This window comes from Phaenicophaeus curvirostris, chromosome 21 (assembly GCF_032191515.1).
Source record: "Phaenicophaeus curvirostris isolate KB17595 chromosome 21, BPBGC_Pcur_1.0, whole genome shotgun sequence".
NCBI classification, from domain to species: domain Eukaryota; kingdom Metazoa; phylum Chordata; class Aves; order Cuculiformes; family Cuculidae; genus Phaenicophaeus; species Phaenicophaeus curvirostris.
In genome coordinates, this window is record NC_091412.1 from 5,544,204 (window position 1) to 5,564,349 (window position 20,146).

At 48.1% G+C, this 20,146-nt stretch overlaps 1 protein-coding gene across 1 annotated transcript in view; it reads left to right on the forward strand.

Annotated features, from left to right (window-relative positions):
- The window catches only part of CLUH (clustered mitochondria homolog), a 40,670-nt gene that overhangs the window by 13,453 nt on the left and 7,071 nt on the right, over nucleotides 1-20,146 (forward strand). Inside the window, exons 2-21 of the mRNA XM_069874196.1 lie at nucleotides 950-1,146; nucleotides 2,675-2,846; nucleotides 3,008-3,151; nucleotides 3,364-3,491; nucleotides 4,126-4,280; nucleotides 5,605-5,730; nucleotides 7,392-7,539; nucleotides 8,281-8,373; nucleotides 8,921-9,615; nucleotides 10,789-11,006; nucleotides 11,649-11,753; nucleotides 12,911-13,011; nucleotides 14,862-15,014; nucleotides 15,645-15,707; nucleotides 16,389-16,633; nucleotides 17,517-17,601; nucleotides 18,282-18,435; nucleotides 18,682-18,821; nucleotides 18,934-19,014; nucleotides 19,643-19,768. Of these exons, the coding sequence (XP_069730297.1) occupies nucleotides 950-1,146; nucleotides 2,675-2,846; nucleotides 3,008-3,151; nucleotides 3,364-3,491; nucleotides 4,126-4,280; nucleotides 5,605-5,730; nucleotides 7,392-7,539; nucleotides 8,281-8,373; nucleotides 8,921-9,615; nucleotides 10,789-11,006; nucleotides 11,649-11,753; nucleotides 12,911-13,011; nucleotides 14,862-15,014; nucleotides 15,645-15,707; nucleotides 16,389-16,633; nucleotides 17,517-17,601; nucleotides 18,282-18,435; nucleotides 18,682-18,821; nucleotides 18,934-19,014; nucleotides 19,643-19,768 (3,329 nt within the window). The remainder of the gene's footprint in view (nucleotides 1-949; nucleotides 1,147-2,674; nucleotides 2,847-3,007; nucleotides 3,152-3,363; nucleotides 3,492-4,125; nucleotides 4,281-5,604; nucleotides 5,731-7,391; nucleotides 7,540-8,280; nucleotides 8,374-8,920; nucleotides 9,616-10,788; nucleotides 11,007-11,648; nucleotides 11,754-12,910; nucleotides 13,012-14,861; nucleotides 15,015-15,644; nucleotides 15,708-16,388; nucleotides 16,634-17,516; nucleotides 17,602-18,281; nucleotides 18,436-18,681; nucleotides 18,822-18,933; nucleotides 19,015-19,642; nucleotides 19,769-20,146) is intronic.

Here is a 20,146-nt window from a genome sequence, read left to right on the forward strand (position 1 = left end):
GTCAGAGTGGTTCCCTGCTCCTCCGCTTCGGGTAAGGAGGTCCCTTCCTTCTCTCAAACGCTGTCACCAGCAGCTCTTTACATCACTCCAGCTTACCCTGCAGCACCTTAGTCCTCTTTAGCATGGTCCTCAGTGTGGTGTGACGAGTGTAGACTCCTCCAGGAGACCTGCAGCTTTCTAGATCTTATCACCTCTGACACTCTCCAGTTATTGGAAAAGAAAACAAACGTTGCAGGAGCAGTGAGGTAGGCGCAGAGCTCCCCATCCCTGTGACGCATCTGGCTAAATGAGCACTTAAAATGTCGTCACCTTTTTCTTGAATAAAATTGCTTAGGGAAAGCCTCACCCTGGCACCATGGGATGTCCGTGAAGTATTTTGGAAATGCAGAGGGTGGCCAGATGCAGACAGGGCCGTGGGAGCTGTTTGTGTGCCTGTGGAGTAACCTGGCTGCCACGTGATGCGCAGCTTAGCAATGCAACTGCTGTTTTTTCCCCTCCCTTCTCTCCTGGTGGAACAGCGGTGGACCAGGAGGTATGTTAGGAGCTGTGTAACATGTTAGTGCAGAGGTTACAGCTGCCTCCAGGCCGCAAAGCGCCACACACCCATTTCTTTTAATTAAGAGGCTTCTTAAGACTGGGCTGAATGTGTTGTACACTGACCCATCCTTCCTGCTTTCCTTCCCTCCCCGCTCCACACACCGTTTGTGGAAGATGCAAACCCTGCAGGCGAGCAAGAGCATTTTAATTATGCTGTAAGGCAAAGGGAGGGGAGGGCCTGGCACTCCTCTGTCTAGTAAACACCAAGTGCAGAATAAAATCCTTGCTGCCTTTTAACCCATCACTCACTTGGCTTGGCCAGAGGACGGTGGTGGTGACCAAACTCTCCAGCTGCTTGGAGAGGATCTTTGCTTTGCTTTTACCTTGTCTAAGTCTCTCTCTCTGCTCCCAGAGCACCCGTCTGGTGTGGCACTGATGAATGGCAGCGGCCCGCACGAGAACATCAAGGGCGAGAAGGACGCCAGGCAGAACGGCCACGAAGAAGCTGACGTGGGTGAAGATGGAAATGACCAGGAGGTCATTGTTATACAGGACACAGGATTCACCGTCAAGATCTGTGCTCCCGGGATAGAGCCCTTTTCTCTGCAGGTACCTCCCTTCACTGTCTGGGGAGGGGACTGGAGTGTTTGAGCGAATGCATGCACAGCGCTGTCCCTTCAGCCAGCCACATGGGGAAAGGGACAGGGGACTGTGCCCAGGAAGGCCCTGTTAGCCCCCATGGCCTGGACAGTGCCTTCAGGCTGCTCACAGCTCCCTGATCCTTCTGTCCTCTGATGGGATTAAGAGGAGAAAGAGGTAGCAAAGCATAGAGGGTGAAGGAGAGTAGAAGCTGGTGGACCAGTGCCTTCTAGAGAAAGGCCTGCCTAGGTTTTGCAAGGACAGGAAGGGTATTTTTCTCCAGATTCCAGGTGTGGAGCAAGAAGAGAGGGAATTAGCTGAGGTGTAGCTGCTCCTTGTCCGCCAGAGGGGCTCAAGAATAGAGATGAGCATAGGAGAAATTACCTTCCCACTTCTGTTTTAAAGGAGGGATGTGAAAATTTGATTTCTGGGTCTGACTCAGGAAGGGAAAATCCCTTGCTTACCCAGCAGTTTTGGCATGATGCTCCTCTGGGCTACCCTGGGTTTGGTACAGCAACAGTTGCTTGCACAGCTCGTGGAGCCCAAGCACCAACCTGAAGATCAAGGGAACGATGCAGTCTCCAGTTCCCCTCTGCCCAGAGAGCTCTGCGTGTGTCATGTGGACAATGACATGTACTGCCAGCTCAGGACACGCTTTGACATGCCTACCCGGTATTCAGATCTAGCTTGATACTTCATCCAAATAGCTTTCAGTGAAGTATCTCTCATTTTGGGGGGAGGCATCTGGGTCTAAACCCAGCAGGAAGTCTTCTCTCCCAAAGACCAGAAGGGAAAGCAATGAAATTGCATCCCACGTGGCACTAGCTCTGTCTCAGACTAGCTTTTTTTCTTCTTTAAATCCTCTTGGTTGTTAGTTTTAATAGGCTAATAATAGCAGGCCCTGTTGCTTACAGCAGCTTATGTAAACTACCCTGAGTCCTCCTAGCTTGGGAGCAGTGTCAGTGCTGCTGGAGCCAGAGCTGGGAGGTAGGAGAGCAGCCCTGGTGCGCAAGCAGGGGCAGTTTCTTGTGTCATGAGAGCTGTGCGCTTGCAGGCAACGTGCCCTGGAGGTGTGGCACTGGCACAGACATGCCCCACCACTCTACAGATACCATAGCAGATCATGGTCTGTTTTCCATTTGCATCATTCAAAGCCTCACCACAAATGTGCAGTGTGAATGGATAAGGAAGGAGCCCCCGCTATATCCCACCACCTTCAATTCCTTCACTACCCTCCCTTTCTGCTACCTCTGTTACATGCCGAGTGCTTAGCAAAGTGCCAGGCTGGTGCACCTATGGGTGCCAAGCCCTGTGGGATGGAGCTGGGCTGGCTGGTAGTGTCCTCCTGGCAGGGACAGAAGTCATCTTCCTGGGAGACCGAGTACCTTTCCAAGCCTGGAGAGGTACAAGAAGTGTTTGATTCTGCAGCAGAGGGACAAAGTTTGGCAAGAACACACATGAGGATTGAGATAACTGACTGGGGCCTTTCATTCTTAAGGTATCTCCTCAAGAGATGGTGCAAGAGATCCACCAAGTTTTGATGGACCGTGAGGATACCTGCCATCGGACTTGCTTCTCTCTGCAGCTGGATGGCAATGTCCTCGATAACTTTGCCGAGCTGAAAACTATTGAAGGACTACAGGAGGGATCACTGTTGAAAGTGGTGGAAGGCAAGTTCCTTCAGACTGTGGGAGGGGATGAGTAACAGTGTTCACAAGGAGTGGTTTTGGCCACTGACAGCCCTTTTCTGTGGTCCCTTTTTGAGACCTGTATGCCAAAGGAGTAAGCAACTGTGTAATTCCAGTTTCTTTCCTCCGTTTTTGGTCATCAGAGCCATACACAGTACGAGAAGCCAGGATACACGTGCGTCACATTCGGGACCTTCTGAAGAGTCTTGACCCATCAGATGCTTTCAATGGCGTGGACTGCAATTCACTGTCCTTTCTGAGCGTCTTCACTGAGGGAGACCTGGGAGGTAGGAGGCAAAAAGGCTTCTCTGGTGTAGTCACTGTTTGCGTTCCCTGCAACTCCTTGCTTCATTAAAACACATCGTAACAATCAGCTGTCTCACATCATTCAGGAGTGCAGAGAAACACTCCAAGCACTTCTGCATTCCCCCTTGAATAATTACTGGAGGAGGGAATGCTGTGCTTTTCATCACTGACTTGCTATTTCTACCCATTGTAGACAGTGGAAAACGGAAGAAGAAAGGTACCGAGATGGAACAAATTGATTGCACCCCTCCTGAACATATCCTGCCAGGTAGCAAAGAGAGACCGCTGTGTGCCCTTCAGCCCCAGAACAGAGACTGGAAGGTAGAGTTCTGTGTCATTATAACACCTACCAGCACGTTCCCTGCAGCAAATTGGTGTTCAGGGATTGAAAGCTGCACTGAAGTGGACTTTGGGATTTGCTCTGCTCGATGCTTAATGAGTGCTGGAATCACAGTGCTTAGCCAAAAGAATAAAGTCCAAGAGGAAGTCCAGTGTGCAAAATACTGGACACAGAGTCTGGACATCTGCAGAGATGATGGGAGGGGAGGCAGGGAAGGGAGAATTGATATCTCTGCAAAATCCTGGAGGCAGGATCTGAAGATTGCTACAAATTACCTTTAGCTTTCCCATGCCCTCCCGCTTGGGTTCCTGTGTAGAAGCTGCCTTTTGAAAACCAGTACTGTGAGAAATCCATGCCTTGTGCAGCCCAAAGGCCCAGGGTGTCTATTTTTACCCATATTTTACGGTGTGAAAGGCAGCAAAAAGCAGCAAATTAGTGGACTGCAGAAAGCTTGAGGAGGGCTATGCTCTTGAGACCAGTTTCTTGTAACTTCTGTTTCTGGAACCAAGCAAGAACAGCAGGTGAAAGAAATCTGGCTTATACATCAGATATGTCTGTAACTCAAGGGAATTAATTCCTGCTGATGGGAGTTGCTTCTGTTGTGTTCTTCTGTAGCCTTTGCAGTGCCTAAAGGTATTGACAATGAGTGGCTGGAACCCTCCACCCGGTAACCGGAAGATGCATGGAGACCTCATGTATTTATATGTCATCACGGTGGAGGATCGGCATGTCAGTATTACCGCATCCACTCGAGGATTTTACTTGAATCAGTGAGTAACTAAGATTCTTCCTGTCCTGCTGTGCAGTAGGAAGCTTGGGATAGCCAGCTGGTAAAGAACCCACAAACAAACAGTAGCTGTTTGGTGTTTTTTTCCTTTTGGTGGAAGGTAGCCTATTTTAATTTGCTGCTCACACAGGTTTGTAGGAGTTGCTGTACTGGATTGGGCTGTTCAGTTATGCCTGGTACCATGGTGAATAAATGCCTGATGCTTTAGGGAAAGTTTAAACAACCCATAATGTCATCAGCTAATTAGAGCGTTTTGAGTTGGGAGGGAATTCCTTCCTGCCCATTGGAACTATCTCATTTTGCCCAAAAGCAAAAGCACAGCCTGTCAGGACTTCCTAAACTGCGTGCAGATTTGACTAGATTTAATTGTGTTTTAGATAGGGGCTATGAGAGATGGTTGAAGTGGCTGCGCTGTGCCTGTTGGAGGGGGGTGCAGGGTACATCCAGCTCAGGAGCTTAACAGAGACCTCTTGAGTTTGAGAGAACTTCAGAGAGCAAACCCTGCTGTACCTGAACAGCCATCAGCTCAGAAACGGCGCTGGGTGGCCTCGATCCTGCCATCCAGATAATTGCCAGGGCAACTGTAACTGCGTGTTTGAAATACAAGGTTATAATTCAACAAAGAATGAAGCTGCCTGAAGAGAAGGAGAGCTGGAAATATAGAAGATAAAGTTCAAGCACATTTCCATCTTCTGTCCCTTGATGAAGTGGAAGTGCTCTGTGTTAAGCTGCCTCGTGAAAGAAATAATGTGGAGTCCATTGTTTCCTCCCAGGAGCTGTAAAAATAAGTGTTAAAAGTATTAAGTCTAAGGGCACATATCTGAATGCGGGTTCCAGGATACCAAGTGGCACAATGAACATGAAACAAGCAGCCCTTTTGAGTTTGGCAAAATGTGACCTGGAGAGGGGGGCCTGTTGGCGTGCTCCTGGCAGGTCTGGTGCTCCTGCTTCCAGCCAGGAGACACGGTATCTTGAGAGGACACCAACTGTTTGGTGTAGTTGATGTTACAGTTGAGTTCCCTGTTAAGCAAAGTCTCTTTTGGCTGGTGTGTTAGGGAAGCTTTGTGAAACACGTCCTTCCCAGCTATAAAAATGTAACCTGGTAGTGGCTGAAGAAAGGTTTACATTATATTTGCTGTGCCATCCATCAAGACCCAGGTACAGAGTCACTAACTGTATCGTATGGAGATACTGGAGAGGACACTTGCGGCTCATTTGCACATTTAGACATATTGTGCAGGCCTTTCGTGCAGTGCATATGTGAAAAGCTCTTGCTCATGTGTCTTTTTTTTTTTAATCGCTTGCAGGTCTACCGCATACAACTTCAATCCCAAACCTGCAAACCCCAGTTTTCTCAGTCATTCCTTGGTGGAACTACTTAACCAGATCAGCCCTACCTTCAAAAAAAACTTTTCCGCTCTGCAGAAGAAACGGTAGCAGCACTTTTTCCTCTCTAATTGCCTTGAGTCGTTTGTTGTGAAGTTGCTTGGGGAGGCTCAGGTTCTGTGGGAACTAAATGCCACGGATATAGCAAGGATTGCAATGCCCGCTTTCTCTGAGCTCAGACAGCTGTGGGGTTGTTGGGACAAGCCAATCTATGCAGCGAGGACCACCAAAACACCTGACTAAATGTCATGGCAGCACTCTGATGTATCTGGCTTTCCCTCACTCAAACATGGAGCTGCTAGAGCTGATGTGACTTGTCTGTTGTTCAGCACAACAGTAGCAGAGGCTTGTGGAAGCTCAGAGTCCTGATCCTTATCCACTGGACAGTTTCTCTTGGCCATAGCTCCCAGATGATTCTTGCTTACAGCATGTAGATTTTCAGATTTCAGTTCTGCTTAGAGCAAAAGATGTGGGGACAACAGCTTTTCATTGCCATGGGAGTATTGGTTATGGGGCTTACCTGGAATTCAATGTGCTCTGTCCCTGCTGAGAAACCGAACATGTAGGGCTTTTTGTGTGGTGAGAGGGAAAGCCCAGAGGTGAACCGCAGTGTTGAGCGGTTAACAGCTGATGTGTGGCCCTGAGATGTGGGTCTCCTTGCTGAGTATGTGTTGGTTACATGCCTTGTGTGACACTCAGTGATGTCCTAGCTAGCCAGGCAGCAAAGAGTTAATATGAAGCATGGCCAGGTGCTGCAACGGTGACTGGGCTAATAGGTACCTCCTCTGAATCAAAAAAGGGACCGAAGCATAAGATATCAGGAAGAGAAACTCATCAGGGCTTTGTATCAGCTTATGATGGAGGGAGAATGATTATTTTAGACGTGTCTGTGCATGTTCGGCTTCTCTAATTTCCTTCTATAATCATAATAATAAAACAATTGTTTTATTCTCCTGCCCTTGCTGCAGGGGCCATTTATTCTGCTCCAGAGCAATGGGTCCCATGCAAACGCCTGTCATTCTTTAGAGTCCATTTAATGAACTGCCTCGACTCAGCAGGGTGCAAATCGACAGGCACACTGTGTGGCTTTCAGGAGCTCTGCTGCTGCTCTCATTATTAAGATGAAAGTGCCACTAGACAAGGGCTGGAAATTAGCAGTGGCCTCCAGCCACCACTGTGCCTATCTGGCCATTTAAAAATGATGATACTGTATTGCTGTTTGGGCCAGAAGTAAATACAGATGAGACTCCAGCACCTGCTGAGAGCAGGCAGATTACACAAGAGGCCATTAGGCAAAGCTTTGTTTTTTCACTTCGTTAGCGGGTATGGGCTGTAGATTGGCTTTATAACGCAGCCCGTATGGACCAGCATGAAAGTTGAGGGGTGGCTAGATGGGAGTGGGCATCCCCTGCCCCTGAATGCAGAGGGTAGTGGGATCTCCAGGGATACAACTGAGGGTAAAACTGGGCAAAGCAGGGTGGGGAGAGCCCAGGTAATTCTGCAAACTGCCACTAAGAGGTGTTGCCAATGCCTATCAGCCATTGTGGAGTACAGTGCTTGCTAAATGAAAGTCCAGTGTGCTGCCGGTAAGGCCTGGTCTTGTTCTGTTGCTTGTCAGAAGCTGGCGTTGCAGCAGAGGGAGAATTCTCTTAGACTAGAAAGAAATCTTCCTCTGGAAAATGTCTCATTGTTTTCACTCCCAAACTAGGGTTCAGAGACACCCTTTTGAAAGGATAGCCACGCCTTTCCAAGTGTACAGCTGGACGGCTCCGCAGGCAGAACACGCCATGGACTGTGTGCGGGCGGAAGATGCTTATACTTCTAGACTGGGCTATGAAGAGCACATACCTGGACAGGTATTGGTCTTGCTTTGCCTGAGAACGCTGGTGAGAATTTTGATGCCAGCTGTGCTGGGAACTGGTTAACTTTTAACAGGTAGCCCTCTGGTATTTGTGGGAGGGTTTTGCTTGAAAACTTGCAGGAGTCCTTGTTCTTGACAATGCCCTTGGCAACCAGGGCTGTGCTGCTCAGGCTGCAACTCCCTGAGCACCTAGAAGTCTGAGGAGCAACTTCTGCTCCGATATTTATAAATACCGTGTCCCTGCTCTGATGAGCACCGCTGCACAGAAGGCAGAGTGCTCCTCCATGCCGATCGGTCTCTCGTGTCTTCAAGCAAACTATTCCAGATGCTTCAATTGTAGCTTTGTACCATAAAATCTTGCAGGCCACGAGCGGTACCAGGCTGTAACAGCTGCCCTGTGGGCACTGGCTGCCTGCAGTGTGACCACAACACAGTGTGCTAGCTAATGAAGCTTGTTGCACCATACTCCTCCAGAGCTAGCAAGCTGCTTTTTTAGTTTAGCCCAGCTTATGCAGTGCAGTTTACCTAAGATCTGTCCCAAACTGCTGTTGAATAAAGTTCACTCGTGAGGCGTGTTTGTTCCAGCTCCTAATTCACTTCTGCTGACCTCCATGGCCACCTGCATTCTTTCCCCTTCCCCTCCCCTCTCTCAAAATGCCTCATAAAGCAGAAACACTGTCTCGCCAGCCCCTTCATACACAATGCATTGCTTCCCACAAGGCTTTGACTTTTTCAGACCAGAGACTGGAACGAGGAGCTGCAGACCACGCGAGAGCTGCCACGCAAGAACCTGCCGGAGAGGCTGCTGAGAGAACGAGCCATTTTCAAGGTAACTGTGGGATGTGCAGGCAACAACTGGCGCGGCCCCTTCTCTGCTGCTCAGATTGCATCTGGTCGCTTCATCTGGGCTACCCTTTAGAAACTGCAAGAGGAAGATCCCCATTTGTAAGCTAAGAGGTCTTGTTCTCTTGTGCGTGTCTGCCTTCTCTTCCCACCCCACGGGGAAGAATTGTGCTCCTTGACCCCGTGTCTCCCTGTTGACCCCGAGGCAGCTGCTTCTTAGTCCTCTGCTGTTCTGTCTGATCCTGTCCTCCTCCAAATGCGTGGGAGGAGCAGCGGGGTGGGGGATGCACACCTAAGCTCTCAGCAGCAGAGAGTTAATGAGTCTGAGCCATGCTGATCCGTAATGTTCTGGCCCCTGGAGCTTGTATCCAAGCCACTAGTCAGGCTTACGAAAGTAGGAGGTAGCTGTCCTGCCTGCTGGAAGGCTACTGGGAGGAGAGAGGTGAAGGAGAAATTTTCAGGAAGTGTTGCAAGCAAGGTGCTAGGAGGGTGGGAGCTCTTCCTTACCCAACTTTCTTTCCACCTGTCTCCAGGTTCACAGTGACTTCACTGCAGCAGCAACAAGAGGTGCTATGGCTGTCATCGATGGCAATGTCATGGCCATCAACCCCAGCGAAGAGACCAAGATGCAGATGTTCATCTGGAACAACATTTTCTTTAGCCTGGGCTTTGATGTCCGTGACCACTACAAGGACTTTGGCGGAGATGTTGCTGCCTACGTAGCTCCTACTAATGATCTCAATGGTGTGCGGACCTATAATGCTGTGGATGTAGAAGGGCTGTACACCCTGGGGACTGTGGTGGTGGATTACAGAGGTTACAGGGTGACAGCTCAGTCTATTATTCCTGGCATCTTGGAACGGGAGCAGGAACAGAGTGTCATCTATGGGTCGATAGACTTTGGCAAGACAGTTGTCTCGCACCCCAAGTACCTGGAGCTGCTGGAGAAGACCAGCAGGCCGCTTAAGATCCAGAAGCACAAAGTCCTCAATGACAAGAATGAGGAGGTGGAGCTGTGCTCCTCGGTGGAGTGCAAAGGCATTATTGGCAACGATGGGCGTCACTACATCCTGGACCTGCTCCGCACTTTCCCTCCAGATCTAAACTTCCTGCCTGTTGAAGGGGAGGAAATGCCAGAGGAATGTAAGAAAATGGGGTTCCCCAAGCAGCACAGGCACAAACTTTGCTGCCTCCGGCAAGAGCTTGTTGATGCCTTTGTAGAACACAGGTGAGCTGAGCTCCTCTCTTCCTCCACCTGCAACTGGTAATGGTCCCAGTCAGGACCATGATGTCTTTTGCCTCAGGGGCGTCACAACTGAGCTCCTAGAAATGGGCAGTTGATCTCCCCATCACTTGGCCCTGCAGGTGCAATTAGAGAAACTTAATTAACAAGAGGAATTAATTAACAGTAGGGATCCTGACAGGGCTACATGGAGTCAGGGAAAGAGGTGGTTTGCGTTTTTAAGTCCCAGACTAATTTTTGTTGTTGCCTGTCCAAACATTTAGAAGTTGTTCTTTCCCTCCAGTTGTCCCATGCACCTAATGGCTAGGAAATGGGCAGGATTTATGCTTCATTTCAAGACTTTCCAGATGTCTTGAATGCTACCTTTTTTTCCCCTAGAAGATGAGAAAAATTACTGTTGGGAGCTGCTGTAGGCACTTTAGTGGTGGGATGTGTTGGCATTTGGGCTTGCTTGGTGCAGGCGAGGAAGTAGGAGCTCTGGGAGTGAGACAGGTTGAAGTCGTGTGGTGCAGCTGCGTGGTGCTGGTGATGTTAATGCTCCCGCTTCCGATGCGAAGGGCTGTGGGTGCTCTGCCATCACAGATGGTCAGAGCCTGTGCTTTACTTGCTAGGAAGACAAGCCTTCCAGTTACTGACGGAGGAGCCCTGCCTGCTGAACAACCAGTTCTGCCGCAAGTGCCCTTCCCAGTCCTGCCACGTGCCTGCAGGCAGGTTTTGCTCTTCCCTGGGAGAGCTTCCAGACCAGCGGCCTTCAGGACTGTGGCCGTAGGGTGCTGCTGCTCCTCCTTGGCTAGCAGAGGCTGGGCCTCTCTTGGCCAAGGTCTCCTGGCAAAATTGCTGTTGGTGTATTTGGCGAGTTCCGTGCATCTGGCAGCGAGAGTCTTCCCGAGCCGTCTGCTGATGCCGCACGTGGAAAGCAATTTGTAACCACGGCAAGCAGATTAGTTTCCCATTGTGATGGATAATAAAAACCCACTTATTTTTGCTTGTTCTGATAAACTTACATTCACTTTGATTTTTGGAAAGCTTGTGGGAAGAGGGTATACATCCTCCCTTCCCACAGTGATGCAGTGGGATCCTCTTGGATTCTCCTGCTGTGCAGTGGTGATCCTCTTGGATTCTCCTGCTGTGCTGAATCCCTCTTCTCCCTTACTGCAGGTATCTCTTATTCATGAAGCTGGCCGCACTGCAGCTGATGCAGCAGAAAGCCAACAAGCAGGAGAGCTCAGGTGCGCTGGAAAATGGCGCCTCTCCGGAGAACGGTACTGCAGACAGCGACAAGTCTGAGTCAGAGCATGGTAAAATAGATGATAACGTGACTGGACTTGATCAGGTGAAAGAGCTTGCTGAGACCATTGCATCTGATGATGGAACAGGTATTTCACCCCGAGCACCAGAAGCAGCCCAGGCCTGGTGGGCTGTGTCACTGGTAGGAGCTACGCCAGACCAGGGGTGAATGGGGTGATTATTTAATATTAAACAGGACAAGCACAGGACAATCAGTTTTGTCTTAGCTCTTTGCATAGAGCTGTTCACACACTTACGAATTAATCAGCCTGGAGGCCAATGGAGTGGGTGGGCGAGTGACCGCAGCGAGCCCATCAGCTCCACCATGGGAGCAAGAACCTGGCCAGCAAGCTGGCCTGTGGGGTCAGTGGCCAGGGCTGGGCTGCCTGAGGTGGCGTGCGAGCAGAGGGGAGCAGGCTGGGCACAGCTGGGAGATGTGCGATACACAGGCACCTTCAGGAATCCCACGCTTGGATTTCAGAGTATCTGTGGTTGGGGAGTGGGGGCAGGTCCATGGGTTTTCTGTATCGTCGTCTTATGTGCTCTTGTTCAGACTTTGCATTTTGCAGCCTTCCTCCTTTCCAAATACCTTACAATTGATTGTTTTTATAACAAGTTTCTGCAGAATCTGCCATCACTGCTTTTAGTAACAAAACTTTTAATTTAATAGCTCGGCTTGTCATTTTCTGAAATCCACATTCGTTTATATCCTATTTTTTTTCCTGCTCCAGTGGATCCCAAAAGCAGAGAAGTGATTCGAAATGCTTGCAAGGCTGTAGGCTCCATTAGCGACACGTCATTTGACATTCGGTTTAACCCAGATATTTTCTCACCAGGTATGTGTACAAAGAGCTGGGTTTAATCCTCCTTCAGAGGATCGTCGTGTCCAGCCAACTAGAGAGAAAAAACTGTGCTCTGTAGCCAGGAATATCGCTGGCTTTTGGCGAGCTGGGCATGGTACAGGATTCTCTGCAAAGCACTAAGATACAGAAAAGAGAAAGGAGTGTAATTGATTGCAGTGCTCCAACTACCAAACGCAGGCAGTAAGCTGTCTCCCACTGCTACGCTCGGGGGAGGTCTGCAGATTGCTGCCAAGAATCCTCTTGTGAGTCTCCAGCATCCCAGCTGCCAGACTACATGAAGAGAAACAAAGGGAAGCGGGGGGAAAAATGAGATTTTAACCTAATGTAGTAGTTTACACAAAAACCAGCACTTGTAGATGAACAACTGATGTTGGGTCTTCAGTGAAGCGCAGGGTTTGGTTTAGTAGTGTTATGATGAGCAGGTCACAGTGCCCTTCAAATACATGCATTAGTTGCAGGCATTTTGTGTGGCTTTCCATGGCTGGAATCAGTATTTTTTTTTTTTATTTGGAGATACGGAAGAAGCTCCCAGAGTGCTTATGGGGGTGAACAGCCATGCTGTGTGTATGCGAATTGCAGGGGTGTGACCATGTAGTTGAATTTAGCTTGGAATAAATGTATCAGAAGGAGCAAGTGGTTTGAAATACCCCAGCATCTTCTGAGGCTGGTGAAGATGAGTGCTTTGGCACTGCTTTGCAGCTAGAACTGAAATTTATTTCAATTTAGGTGTGCAAAAGGCTCTGAGTTTCTAGCACTTGCTGTATTTGCTGGCCCATCCGCTGAAATGTTCCCTCTGTGATCCAGCCAGTTGACTCTCTTGTGCTGGATGAGTACGCAGCACTTTATCTGGTCCATTCTGCCTCTTATAAAAAGCAGAATTTGGCTTTGTAAAAGCTGCATTAAGAAAGAATGAGTGGGCAATAGCAGCACAGCCACTAACGCAGCGGAGCAGCTAATGCTCTTTCCATCAAAACATGTTGTAAAGTAGATGAGTTTTGAAAAATTGTCTTTAATTCTAGGGAGTCAGAATCCCTTTAGCTTTCTACCTGTTCTTACTGTACGCTTTCTGTATATGACTTTTTTCTTCTTTGAGCTGATGTGGTTTTGGTTTTTTTCTCTTTTACTCCTAGGTGTTCGTTTTCCTGAGTCTAGCAAAGAGGAGGTGCAGGATCAGAAGCAGTTGCTGAAGGATGCTGCTGCGTTCTTGCTGTCATGCCAGATCCCGGGTTTGGTAAGGAACTGAGGACCAGCAGTGAAGTCCTCTCTGAAAGCTCCCCTCGAGCCTGGCCGCTCTGAGCACGCACTGACGCAGCCGTACACCCGCTTCGTGTCCCGGGCATTCGCTGCGTTCTCCTGCTGGCAGCAGAGTTGTGGCACCAGGGGTGAAATACAGCGAACAGTGCAAGCAAGCGCAAAAGGGGGTTTCTGTTTCCTGTCTTACATCATGGCACAGTTGTTCCACCTCACTCCAATAAAGGGTTTTTCACACTAGCAATTAACAGCTATTGCTAAAAGTTTGGGACAATAAAGACCACGTAAGTCATCCTCCCTAGCCCTGGGCGTCCTGCACAATTTATTGTACTATCTGATCCCAAATGTGACTCAATTGGTGACTAATAATTTGAAGTGAAGTGGGAAATTGTTCTTACTAATATCTATTGTAAAAATTCCTTCCTTAAGCATTTTGAAAGCTTACCCGTGCACCTGGTTAGATAAGAAATACTAGCTTTTCACTTCTCAAGACGCTCTCTCAGTTGACTTCTAATGCGTGTGTTGCAGCTCACACTGTAACTAGGAGGGTGGAATTGATGATGTCCACTCCAAGAAGTTCAGGAATTGTTGGCCTTATGTAGGAGGGAATCTTCCTTGCTGCAAAACTTCTTCTAAACTTAAATCCAGTAGTTTTGTAGTGAATATAACCTTTAAGATCAGCTCTTCAGCCTTTACATAAAAAAAGGAGAGGGAGAGAATCAGAAGAGGGTTAGCTGACTATTGTTTTACAAGATAGTTGACACACTAGTATATAAATCCAAGCATGTGTGAGGGCAAGTTCCAAGGCAGCTGCTGTACGCAGGCAGCCTTCCATACTCTGCGTATCAGAGAGTAACTGGTGTTACTCCATAACTCTTATCAGCACTGCAACACAACTTAAAATGCAATTGCCATTTCCCCTTATCAGCTAAGTGTACGACTCCAAAGAGTCTTTTAATTGGACATGTTTTTAGGTAGTGACTGTGAGGCCCTTCAAGAAGGGTTAGCCTGCTAGTTCCACAAGCGTTAGTTAAATAAGCCGTACCAAAAAGGGAAAGTGGTTCTCACTGCCCGAGCCACAGGAGTCCTCAGAGTCCATGTTCTGCTACGGAGTTCCTGCGTGGCCTTGGGCAAACTGCTGGAAGCCGTATGCTGAATTACACCAAACATCATCACTGATCTCCTGCTGCTTGAGGCTGCATGCTCAGCACTTGGTTACAGTCCCCTGTGCTGCTCCACAGGGCCTTTGCCTCTGCTTGTTTTGCACAGGGAATTGAATGAAGCCCGAGCTGGTTTACCAGTTGATCTCTCCACACCTCAGTGGCCCAATGCTTATTGGGAGCGCCTAGTGCTGCTCGAGATATTAGTGTAGAAATGTTAAAATTAGCAAAGACGTTGCACGAGCTGCTTTGTGCTGCCTGCTGTGAGTGTTCCCTCTGCATCTGTAGTGTGGTGGTCCCTGGTATTACGCACCCTACCCTCCAGAAGAGCATTGCTCAGGGTCACTGGTGGCCTTTTGGGTGTCCCTGAACCTCATGTAGCAGCTGTGTGTGTGACTGGGAGCTGGGGAGTCTGTGCAGGCTGAATTTATCCACTTTGCTGGCAGTGGAGCATAAGGCCTGTGGCGGGGAGCACCCGGCATCCCTAGCTCTGTCTGATCAGTGCTCTGTACTTGTCCGTGCTTGCAACTTAAATGTCATCTCTGGAAACTGGCAGGTAACATCTTTTCATCTCCCCAGTCAGATGATGTTTTGGGTGGGTTTTTTTTTTAATTGAAATTTTCTCCTTCCTGTTTGCTCTCGGGAACTGAAGTTTGTATATACCCTGCAGGTCAAAGACTGCTTGGATCACACGGTGCTCCCGATGGACGGAGCTACCTTAGCCGAGGCCATGCACCAGAGGGGCATCAACATGCGCTATTTAGGCAAAGTGATCAACTTCATCACCAAGACCCCTGGCCGTGCTCAGCTGGATCACATTTTTGTAAGCATCTCGCTTAACTTCAGACCGTCGATTAAAACATTATTTGCCCTGTATAGATTCCAACTTGGCCAATTGCTTTCTCTGGGTAAAAATAAACAGCTTCAAAAATAAGGGAGGAGGGAGAAGGACCTCTAAGTGGTGTATGGGGAGTTTTGCTCCTAAACCCTTAATGGTTTCATAATGTTAAGGAGTTTGACTATCCGTTGGGATAGAGAAGTGCTTCAAGGATCTCCAGGCATAATAGCAGGTAACACAGAGTCCTATTTTAAGCCATGCATTTTTTTAAGCCTCTAAGATCCATCAGGGCTTTGGATCAAACTGGAGAGCATTGTGAGCATGGTTGCCTGTGAGCAGGCGCAGGGTTAGTGCTGTGGTAGCTCCTGGAAGCATCATTAGAGCTGAGCTGTGCTGCATGGGGTTGCTTGTGGTCGCCATGCACGGGTGTGCCAGGCGATCTTTGTAGGCTCCAGGAGTGTTGTAAAACACAGAACAGTTTTTTGTGCTGCAGGGTAAGAACTGGAGAACGCGTCTTCTGCAGATCTTGATAAAAGCCCACTTCAAAAGCAAAGCATGTTTTTCATTGTTTCTGCCAACTGACTCTTGGTCTCTGTTCTTTATTCCTTTGGGTAGAAAATAGGAATCAGTGAATTGATCACTCGATCGGCTAAACACATCTTCAAGACGTACCTCCAGGTATGACCTGCAGCCTGACCTCTTGCCTTGTCTGTCCTCTCTAATGACTTTTTTCCGCAAACACAGAGCTGTTTGAGCCTCTTCTCTCATTAGGCAGTTCACAGGGGTTGCTGAGCAACGAGAAGTACAATCTCATTAGCGCTAAAATAGGTACAGCCCTGCGTTTAAGGGAAAACAAGTTCCCACTTGAAGATAGCTTTCCCAGAGAGTAATCATTCATACTTTTCTTCCCCAGATTCTCACTCATTATGTCGAAAGCTTTTAAAAGTGAAATCACAGCTTGTTTTCCTTGTAATAACTTTTCCTCTAAACAGTGTTGCTTTTGCCCTCCTAAGAAGCTTTTCTAATTGCATGCACACTAGCACATCCTTGTACCTGTCTGTTCATAACATAGCAATACACCTGGCTTTATTCCAGCGTCAGAATCTTCTTTGTGCTCTCTTGTTTCTCTGTCCCTAGTAGCAGCATGAAATGGAACCTAATATTTGTGTGTGTGTCTGTAGGTATAAACTTGTATCTACATAAATTCTGTCTGTGCTAGTTGCATTTGTAAATGCCACTTTCCTTTCCCTTTCCTGGAAGGTTTTCCCGTTTCTGGTAGGGTTTGTGTGAGACTCGGGGTCGGAGTTGTGCCTGTGTGGTGGCAGCATCTGCCACCACTGATTGTGGTGTCTCCTGCAGGGTGTGGAGCTCTCGGGTTTATCAGCAGCCATCAGCCACTTCCTCAATTGCTTTCTAAGCTCCTTTCCAAATCCCATTGCCCATCTTCCAGCTGATGAGCTGGTCTCCAAGAAAAAGAATAAGAAAAGGAAAAACAGGAACCTTGGAAATGCTGATAACACTGCGTGGGCCAGCATGACCCCCCAGGAGCTTTGGAAGAATATTTGTTCAGAAGCAAAGAACTACTTTGATTTTAGTCTTGAATGGTAAGCGGAACAAATTACTTTTGCTTTACCTGGACTCTCACCAATGTCTGTAGCTCTTAAGCGTTCGTCAGCAGCACCTGCCTTTTTGACTTGCTTTCTGTTTGAATATGAATTTGTACTCTTGAGGGAGTTTTACAGGCTTATAATCAAAAGAAAGTGGGCGAAGAGCGGCAGGGGGAAGTGTAGTGGAAATCTGAAACGAGATGAAACCTATGAGGTAGAGGAATCTAGGAAACATGGAGGAGGAGGAGGAAGGGAAACCTCTCCTTGCTCCTTGGTGGTGCGGGGGGGAGTAGAATGCAAGAAGCTTAAGGAGTGTAGTCGAAAGATATTTATCTATGTAGACAATGATTCAGGCTGAAGGGGGCTCATGTTTCAAAACCAAAGACGACAACTGTATTTGTAGACTCATAGAATCACTAGGTTGGAAAGGACCCACTGGATCATCGAGTCTAACCATTCCTATCAATCACTAAACCATTTGAAATGGAGTTGTGAATAAGGCTGCTGGAAGGGGCAGGTAGTGACTGTGAAACTGGAAGTAAAAGCAAAGTGGCCCAAGAGAAACCATGACCAGTTGGCTAAATTGGTGATTGTCCCTTCTCGCTTGCACAGCTCGCTCTTTACCACGAGCTGAAGGCGTGCAGGCTCTCACCTAAACACTGCAGTCAGCTTTGAAGAGAACAAGTAGGATTTCGGTAAGAAATCCTGGTTTGCATCTCCGTAAGCTTTAATAGACCATTAGTAACCACTGCAGTGTTAGTCACTGGTTTCATTTAGCACCCAGCTGTACAGGGACCTGTGCTTCAGATACCCCGCAGCGGAGGGATGTCCTTGAGCTGAAGCTGACCTGAGAGCTGAAGCTTGTGTGTGCTTTTTGCAGTGAGAATGCTGACCAAGCAGCTGAAGTGTATAATCTGCAGAAAATCACCCTGCTTCGTGAAATCTCGCTCAAAACTGGAGTCCAGGTAAGATCCATGTCTTCCCTCCCTTCCCCATTAGGTTCCGTACTGAGAAATGTGAAGAGTAAGTGCAAAGGGCTTTGCAGGGGACAGCGTCTAGACAGACAGCGTGAGTCCCAAAAGGTCTTTGTGGTGTTAATGCTGGAATACAGGTTCCAGCCCTGGAGAAAAAAGATTTCTAATCAGGTTCCCTTTTAGGGTAAAAATCGCTGTGCATCTCCCTTGGAAGATTAACCAGCCCGGATACAATTCCTGTAGCTTGCTCTGTGACAAACCACACTTGCCTCTTAAGTTCATGCACATGTGTTCTCCCCATCCAAAGAGAAGCAGCAATTTGGCTGAGCGGAGCGGGACTTCGGGCTTGTCCTGGCACAAAGAACAGGGAGTTTCCTTCCCCACAGCGCTGCCTTCTCACTGCTCTGTGGGTGCAGGAGTTTGGCTGGCTGAGGTTCCCCTGTTGGGGTTCCAGTACTGCCACAGCCGTGCCTTGGCACTGGTGTGATGTCACCATGTGTACGTGGTGGCGCACGCCTACACGCAACCTTCTTTCAAAACCCAGGTAGTGATACAGGAGATGGTTTAACTGTGAATCTGCCCACAGAATTCAAGGCTCATTTCCCCCTCTTTTCTTGCCAAGTATCAATGAAAGCGATGACCGTGACCTCCGGTCTTTTTGATTCCTCCAGATACTGCTGAAAGAGTACAACTTTGACAACAGGCACAAGCCCACCTTCACAGAAGAGGATATTCTCAACATCTTCCCTGTAGTGAAGCATGTAAACCCCAAAGCCTCAGATGCTTTCCACTTCTTCCAGAGCGGGCAAGCAAAGGTTCAGCAAGGTACAGACCCAACATGCCTCTGTCTCTTGAGCAGGATGTGTGGCGTGGCCCTCTGCCCTCCACCGGCATCCCCCACACACCCCATCTTGGTCAAGAACAGTGGTCTCCTGGGTTTTAGTCCTTACGCAATGCACTGACTTCTGGCTACGTATCCCACTGCTGTTCTCGCTTCACGGGCAACGTGCTTCTCCAGTAGTATTAGGGCTTATTTAACATACATACGTATATGAACGTAACCTTTTTCAGGTTTCTTGAAGGAGGGCTGCGAGCTCATCAACGAAGCCTTAAACTTGTTCAACAATGTGTATGGTGCTATGCATGTAGAAATCTGTGCCTGCCTGAGGCTGCTAGCTCGTCTCAACTACATCATGGGAGATTATTCAGAGGTAAGCAAGGGCTTGGGTAGGGTCTCTTCGGTCCTCTCCTTCCTTCCTAATGCTTGCTTGCTCAAGGGCACAGCACTGCATGACTTGCTCTTGGGTCTTCCGTTCTCTTTAGGCCTTAAGTAATCAGCAGAAAGCGGTGCTAATGAGCGAGAGGGTCCTGGGTATTGAGCATCCCAACACGATTCAAGAATACGTGAGTACAGGGTGTGGGGGGAGAAGCAGCAACTCGTGTGTCCACCTGGAGTCTGTGAGCCATAATTAACATTTGCATCTAGGAAACAGTTTCAGTTGTCCTTCCTTCTGCAGAGTTCTTCCCAGAATCCTCCACTTCCATCATAAGTTTTGTATCTTGTGATTTTGTAAACTGAATAGTTAAGTGTTTGCCTTGTAAGCGTCCTGCGTAGTCAGTATTTGTCCTACTTAGTTTAGTATTTTGGGGGTTTGTGTGCTGAGGGTTTCTTTATATTCATTAATCCGTCTGGCTTTTCCCCTGGGCTCATGTCAGAAGTGAAGAAAGAAATAATCCCTTCCCAGAAATACAATCAGAATTCATATGCACAGGTCAATTTTGAAATATTCCTTGAGGTGCTTAAGAGAAACTGAAACAAAATGCTTCAGCTTCCTCAGTCCCGTGTCTTACATGATACCCCAGCAGAGCTGTAATTCAACCAGCAGAGCAACTTTTCTGAGAGACTGAAATCCTTTTTAACCATAAAGACCTTTTATTTGTGTGCAGCTGAGGAAAGGAGTAGAAAGGAGGTGTTAGTTTGCTTTACAGAGAGGTAAATACAATTAATTGTGGATTACTGCTTTTGTTACAGATGCACCTTGCTTTGTACTGCTTTGCAAACAGCCAGCTCTCTACAGCATTGAACTTACTGTACCGTGCACGCTACCTCATGCTGTTGGTATTTGGGGAGGATCACCCAGAAATGGCACTCTTGGATGTAAGTAATCATTTAGAGTCTTTGAGGTTCTAATCTCCTAGAAGCCTTTAAAATGCACATAGCGCTGGCTCTTTAAAATGAACGTTTAGGCACTGCCCTTTCCTCCGTCGGTACCAGTTAGTGTCATAGGAAGAAAGGAGTTTTACTTGTCAGCTGGAGCTCTGTGCTAGGACGCTGCAGGCTGGGGTTTGAGCACCAGTAACCCTTTTACCCATTCCTTAGCGTAGCCTGTTTTTGTTGCCTGTGCATAAAATGGAGAGAGTTTCTTCTCTCTCTTTTGTCTCTCTTGTTTAGACTGAGCTCCCGGGGGGAAAAATGGTCTCCTGTCACGTGCTGTGTGCGGCAGAGAGATCCGTTGAGGACTTGTGGCTGCTGCAG